The 7,365-nt window shown below is 54.4% G+C and overlaps 1 protein-coding gene across 1 annotated transcript; it reads right to left on the bottom strand.

Moving 5' to 3' along the window:
• Positions 1 to 951: 951 nt before the first annotated feature.
• Positions 952 to 6,493, bottom strand: PDX1 (pancreatic and duodenal homeobox 1). The gene is made up of 2 exons (XM_005516285.3): positions 6,041 to 6,493; positions 952 to 3,121 (listed from the first exon to the last, which is right to left on the bottom strand). The coding sequence occupies exons 1-2, from the start codon at positions 6,429 to 6,431 to the stop codon at positions 2,733 to 2,735; spliced, it is 780 nt and encodes a 259-aa protein (XP_005516342.3). The 5' UTR covers positions 6,432 to 6,493; the 3' UTR covers positions 952 to 2,732.
• Between the last annotated feature and the right edge of the window lie 872 nt (positions 6,494 to 7,365).

Genomic DNA, 7,365 nt, shown 5'->3' on the forward strand with positions numbered 1-7,365 from the left:
ACGTTTTATGGATATTCTATCCTAGATTACAAATAAATCATAAACTATTTAATAAGGGGAGGTGTCTCCTATGTAGATGGATATATCTGCACAACTGCTTCTGGTGAGGTGAAATGGTTCAAGAACTCTAGTGGCCTTATAACTCTCTATGTCAGCCTTGCTTTTCCCCAGGACTCTGTAGGGCTGGCTGTTCTTCCAGGTGAAGCTACCGTGAGTCTTTAGCTCCACAAGGTCCCAGAGCTGTCTTGATTTGGTTAATGTTATTTTTTCCATTGGTGCAGTTGTAAAAAGGGTGTGTATATATGTATGTACATATTAATCTAAGTGATAAACAAATAAACTATGTCAGCTCTTAGAAGAAAAATACTTTTTCATTTAAACTAAACTATGCAGTTCTGATTCTTCTTCTACTAATAAAAACACCTTGGCACTGTGATTAAACAATTCACATCAATTGTGCATGTTTTAAATTTTCAGAGCAGTGCACAAAGAAAATCAAAACTGAATGCACTATACTAAAGAACGGACGGGCAACGTTTCAGCTACCGTGTATGCTGCTCAGTCAGGGCAATGTGCTCAACAAATCTTAGAAAAAAATCGAGGTATTTTGTGTGAAAGACATCCTTCCTGCAGCTGGATCTGTTTTTATAGTGGCTCCTGGATTGCAATGTCAGTGCCAGACATTGTAAAAGGTACATGGAAATTGTTCCACTTCATGTTGCCAGCGACAGGTTAATGCTAATGAACAGTGATTGGGAGTTCTGAGGTTTAAAAACAGTTTCATGTTTCCCAAAAGTTTAAGAAATATTACTTTAATTAATATGGTGCTTTGCTTCTTATGCAGAACAGCTTTATTTGAATTTTGCTCATATAATGATTAGTTAAAAGTCCTCACTCCATTCTGATGAATAAGGATATACAGGCTTGGATGAGAAATTTCTCAGGGAACGTGCAGGGAAAATTACCAGAAATAGTTCTCCTGGCACACAGATATTAATGTTCCCAGAGGAAAGAAAAGCAATAGACAAATTACACCTTCAGTTCGTTTCCACCTCAGTGTTAGAAGTTTCATGTAAGAGGAGAAAACTGCAAAGAGCTCTGCCAAGCTGTTTGCTCTCCCCCTCGCTTTCAGCCGAGGGACTGGGAACATCCTCTGACTTGGACGCGACAGGTCCTCATTTTCCTCCTCCCGTGGGACTCCCGGGCCCGCAGCGCGGGAGGGCCTGTGGCGGTCTCCGAGGGATGCTCGAGGGGTTGCTGTGCCGGGTACAGAGCAGGAACCTCCCCGTCCAGGAGAGAAGGCAGATTCGCCTGACCCACAGAGAACCGGACAGCTCCTTCTTCCTTCCAACCGGTGCTTTCTGTTTCTAGTTCGGCTGTGATTTGCTCCCCACTTAGCTGGAGTCCCCCCCGTTGTCCTGATGGGGAAGCTGTTCCTGGAAGCAGGGAAGGCAGGCTGGGCTCCGGGCGGCCGGCAGGGGCTCCGCTACCCATCTTCCCGCAGGGAAGCCCCGGCCGGGCTCTCTCCCTGCTCGGAGGAGCCGAGCTCTCCTGCGCGCCGGGACAGACCGAAAAATAGCACCCCAAAAAAAGTCCCCTGTGCTCGGCAGTGCCTCGGGAGGCAGCCGGCCCCCAGCCTCTGCTGGGGTGTAAAAACAAGTCTGCGGAGAAAAACCACGCAGAAAGCTACTCCGGGACAGGAGCTCATGCTGCAGAGAGGTTTCTCCTCTCCAAGACAGAGTCCGAGTTTGCGAAAGACTTGGAAGGGGCGCAGGAGCTTTTCCCAAAGGACAAGGTCCCTGAGACCAGCCCTACCCCCCAGATATATCATTCTGCTCTCCGCCCGGAGAGCACCCGTGATTTTTCTGTTGCATTCCTGGGCTCGCATTCACCCCTCGAAGAGGCGAGCGCGGCCCTGGAGCCGCGGAGTCCCCGGAGCCCGGACGGGCACGGAGCCGCGGGCACCTGCGCAGGGGCCCCGCAGCTCCGGAGGAGGGTCTGGCTACCTGTGCCGGTCATCGGGAGCCGGTCATCGGGGGAGACAAATCCCGCCCGCAGGACACGTGGGCTTTTTCTTTTCTAATTTTTAAAAAATATTTTCTCTCTTTTTTCCTCCCCCCTCCCCCCCTTTTTTTTCCTAAAAGCAAAAGAAAACGAAAGAAACCAGGTTCCAGTTTCCAGAGAAGTAAGTAACAGTCCTGAAAGAGTCCTCGGTAGAGCCGATGCCCTGGGGGGACTGGAAGGGACGGCTGCGTGCCAGCCCGTGGATGGTCCGGGATACTGGGGTCTGTGTCCACGCTCCGACCTACAGCTGTCCGCGGCAAGGAAGGCTCTCTTCTCCTCCGGTTTCCAGCCCTCTCCGTGCACCCAGGGTGGCACACACCGTCCCTGGCCACCTGGGGCCCGCCTTCCCCGGGAGAAGCTGTCCCGTAGGGCTCGCTGAGGCGCGGACGGCCCGGGGGAGCGGGGCCCAGCTCGCCGCCATCCCGGCGGCTCCCTGCGGCCTCCTCCGGGGCTAGAGCCCACAGCGAGCCTCTCCTTGCCATAGCCCGGCATCTTACATTGATTTCCGGGGGAACGAGAGTTTCGGAATTGAGGCACCGCGTTTCCCCGAGGGAAGGCTCGAGTGGGTCTGCGCGGCCCGGCCCGGCAGTGCACGGCGGAGGGAAGCTCTCGGCTCTTTTCCACGTCCCATCCTTTTCCTCGTCCAGGGCCGTGGGGCTCCCCGCGGCTCACCGAGAGTCCTGCTGCCTTCTGGGGACTAGGCTGGGGGCGAGAAGGTCCCTGGAGGCTCCCGAAGGAAGGTTCCCGGCTGGACATGCCTGGAGATCCTCCTTGGTCTGGAGCTCCCCGGAGGACACCACGCAGTCTTGCTCGGGGTCGTTGCTGTTGCCCGCCCCTCGCTTTTTGTCTTCTTCTTTCTTCCACTTCATCCGCCTGTTCTGGAACCAGATCTTGATGTGCCTCTCGGTCAAGTTCAACATGACAGCCAGCTCCACCCGCCGCGGCCTGGAGATGTACTTGTTGAAGAGAAACTCCTTCTCCAGTTCCAGCAGCTGCGCCCGCGTGTACGCCGTCCTCGTCCGCTTGTTCTCCTCCGGTTCCACCACGTAGGATCCCCCTGGAGAGAAGCGAGAGTCAGCCTGGGCCCGCCCGGCCGCCCCCTCGGGCTGCGGGGACCGCGAACCAGGCTCCCTGCGCTGGGGGGAAAGCAAGCGGGGTGAGGGGGAGGCCTCGGGGAGCTGTCCTGCTGGCCAGAGCGGGGTGCTGCTGCTGGAGGCAGTCTCCGCTGCTGTTCTTTTATTTTACAATAATTTAATAATTTTTAGCAATGGTTTGGAGGAGGTTTTCAGGGAAGCTCCCTCTTAAAATTAAATTTAAAAAAATAAAATAAAATAAAATAAAATAAAATAAAATAAAATAAAATAAAATAAAATAAAATAAAATAAAATAAAATAAAATAAAATAAAATAAAATAAAATAAAATAAAATATAATAAAATAAAATAAAATATAATAAAATATAATAAAATATAATAAAATATAATAAAATATAATAAAATATAATAAAATATAATAAAATAAAATAGTAAGAACGGGAAAAGAAAAATCTCCACCACACACACACAAACCAAAGCAAAATTGAAAAATTTAACCCCTCAGAAAAAAGTCTCCAAAAAACCCAACGCACCAAAAAAAAAACCTTTACAGCAAAGCAATAATAATTATAATAATTAGTGGGCCTGCAGGGCCGGGCCGGGAGCTGGACCGCAGCCGTTTCATTTGGCCAAGCTGATGAAACCTTGGATTTCTTGTTCACGTCAAAAGCGGCAGCAGTGGGACTGCGGCTCCCAGCTCGGCTGCAGCAATCCTGCGTGGGCATTGGGGCCCGGGGAGTACAGGCGGGAGCATCGGAGGTGGGCACGGAAACTCAGGGCCACTCTTGCCAGCGTCAGCGCCCCTCTGGGAACGTTTTTGGGTTGATATCGTCTGTAGGGAACGGTGCTTTAAACAGCCAGAATGAAACAATCATCTCAAGAGAGATACGTGGACTCTCCCACCGCTCCCATCTTCCTCTTCCCATGATTCTGTATTTATATATACAGTGTTTATAAATATAAACCTATGTTTAAAATTTAAATATGTATTTAAAATATGTCTTTAAATACACATACAATGTTTGCAAAGTGATGTGTATATATCTACTTGAGTATATAAATAAATATTAAAATCAATGTGTACATGTATAAAAAATGTTGGAAAATCGAAACCTATGCATGCATGAGTTTGTATCTGAAAAAAGCCCACCTTGTTCTGTTACTTTAAACTAAACTGGAGCTACCGGGAAGGGGAAAGGCCCGGAATCTGTCGGAGGGTCGAGGTCGGTCGGGCACCGGGACGAGGCCGGCAAGCCCGGGGCGAGTGGCGGAGCCCGGGGCCGGGCATGGAGCCGTGTGGCCCTGGCCGCCTTTTCCTGGCAACAGCGCAAAGCCCCGCAGCATCCATGGACACCTAAATCCCAAGGGTTTCCATGAAAAATAAGTCGTCGGGCCGCACACACTGTACAAAATATGTCGGGGTTTGGCTGTGAGCGCTCTGTGGCACTCGGCACAGCGCGGTGCCCCTTTCTCTTCCTGCGCCGTGCTCCGGCAGGAACCCTGCACACACATCACACCGGTCATGCACGGCCCCTGTCTGCTCCTCCCGGGAGGGCTGGGGGCAACAGGCAAGAATTTTAGGCTTCCGCGGGGAAAGTTTCGTTTTCCTGCTGGTTTTCTCATTCTTCGGGTACAGGAGAAAGAGGAAAAAAAAAAAAAAAAGAAAAAGGTGTAGTTCGAAAGTTTGACTACCTATCTATCTATCTATCTATCTATCTATCTATCTATCTATCTATCTATCTATCTATCTATCTATCTACCTATCTATCTATCTATCTATTATTATTATTATTATTATTATTATTATTATTATTATTATTATTCCTATTAGTCCCGAAATTCACTCAACTCATGGAAAACAATCTGGTTTCCTCTCTCCTTCTCCCCACCTTCGCCCTGGCACCATCCTTGCCGCCGTGTCCGTGGCCTGGGACAGCACTCTCTTCTACCTTTGTGGGCGGATGCGCCTCTAGGGAGATTGGGGACCGCCACCTGTCTTTCCCTCCCCCTCGGCCTGCCCCATGCAATTCCCAAACTATTTCGTGGAGATTTTGATACTCCGGTCCTTTTTCCAACTGTCTATTTGAACAAAGCCATTAATATAATATTTGCCGTATAGGCGTGACGGAGGCGCAGGACACGATAACATTGTGCAGGCAGAGACAGAAATATTGTTGGGCAGCGGAACTTTCTGCCTAGATAGAGTTTCTTCCCCCCACTGGCAACTCCGTTTCGTTTGTGCATTGTTTCCCGTGCCCTGTTTTTTTTCACTTGAGAGGTGCATTTGTGGCTAAAACTCGCCGGGGAGCAGGAGGAGCGGGATAGAGGGGACGGGAGGGGAGATGGGCTCTGCACCGGGGAGAGCCGAGAGGCAGCCGAGAGGGGCTCGGCGGCTGCCCTGAGGGCTCGGGGCTGCTCCGCGGCCGCACGGTGGGCGCAGGGACGCGGGGCAGCGGGGCTGTCCCCTCCTGCCAGCCCTGTCTGCCGCTTCCCCGCCCGCTCCACCTCTCAGGTGCCTCCGCCACCCGGCCCCCGCTCGGGGCTCGCCGTGCTGCCCGAGGAAGCAGCTCCCGGCAGGCGTCACGAAGTCCCGGCTTGGCCACAATTACTTAATTGGTGAAAAATAATTCGTTAATAATTGCTGAGGCGCAGGGAGCGGTGAGCCCGCCGGAGGGGACTGGAGTGCCGGCTCCTTCCCCAGCGCTCAACCTAACGTTAGCAGCCCCAGAGCAGTGGGTCTGCAGAGGCTGGAGAAGGGGAAGGGATCCTCCAGGACCTCTCCACACTACATCCGAGCGGCGAGAGCAGGACCGGGGCAGGGAAGGGCTCCTGAGAGCGAGCGGGACAGAAGCGGGGAGGACAGAGGGATGCGGCGGGGCTTACCGGTCCACTGTCCCTTCCAGGTGTGCGATTTGGTGGACTTCATCCAGGCGAAAGGCACCTGCACTCGGGGCTCCTCTATAGCCCCCGTGTCCCCCGCGTCTGCGAAAGGCAGCGCGTCCTGGTGGGGAGGAGGAAGATGAGGGTGGTGATGGTGATGAAGGTGAGAGACCCCGGCATCCTCAGTGATGGGGGGCACCTCGTAAGGTGAAATGTCTGGCGGGCTGCCTTGCTCGAGAGCCCCTAAGGCGCTGGAATAAGGAGTCTGTTGCTGCCTGCCCATGTAGAGGCAGGCGGGGGGGCTGGGGTTGTAGTCCTGCGCTTGGGCTCTCTGAAACGCACACGACTCCTTGTAGAGCTGCGCCGAGGCGTAATACTGCTCCTCGGTGTTCATGGCGAGCGGGGCCGAGGGGGCTTCGCAGCTTAGGGACACATAGGGCTGCTCCCGCCCGCAGAGCCCGGGATGCCTCTTTGACAGCTGGCGGCCCCGCCGGGCCCCACCGCCCTGCCCGGCTCCCGCCGCCTCCCCATAGGCGCCTCTCCCCCACGTGAGCCCTCCCGCAACCCTCCGGGGCGGGGCGCGGGCCGTAGGAGGCCACCCGGGGTGGCCCTGGTCCCGCAACCCCCTTCGTTCCCCTCAGGCGGGCGGACCCCGAGACCCCCTACCCTTCTGCCGGGTGCTGCTCCCCGCTTTGGGGTGAGGAGCCCCGCGGCGGTGGGCTTGCGGGGCCGGGCAGGGGCTCAGGGGGTTGCGCCGATGCGCGGGGCGCTCCGGGACGGATGGTCCTTAAACACATCTTTTCCCTGACCCCTTCGCTTGCCCAGAAGCTGCTCATCCCCCAGTGACCCCCGGGCGCGGAGAGGAAAACCCTCGGAGGGTCGGGGTAGCCTCGGCTGCTGGAGGAGTTTAGCGACAGGGCCACTTTCGGCTGCGAGGGCATCTGCCCTAGGAATGTGGGTGCCCAGGGACGGGCAGGGCGCTCCCTCGGGGGTACCCGTGTTCCGGAGCCCTGGGAGAAGGCCAGCTCCGGCCGGTGGGGGACCACAATGCTATCACCAGAGCGAGCGATAGGCAGCGGATTGTTTGTCCAAGAGGTAAATTTGGGAGCCTTCCCCGCGGCTTGGGCTGCAATGTGTTGACCCTCGGAGATAATGTGCTCCGAGCTGGTGCCGGTTGACTTGGTGACGAGGCTATGAGGAGGCGGAGAGCTACCGAAAAGGACAAAGATCATTTCCCTGCCTCCCTGAGCTTGGCCTAGCCGCCGCTCTCCCCTGCTCGGGTGCAGGCACGCTTCCTATCTGCCCGGCCCGCCTCCTCTCGCCGCCGC

This window comes from Pseudopodoces humilis, chromosome 2 (genome assembly GCF_049639895.1).
Source record: "Pseudopodoces humilis isolate 2021_Gansu_Grassland_sample_001 chromosome 2, ASM4963989v1, whole genome shotgun sequence".
Lineage (NCBI taxonomy): Eukaryota > Metazoa > Chordata > Aves > Passeriformes > Paridae > Pseudopodoces > Pseudopodoces humilis.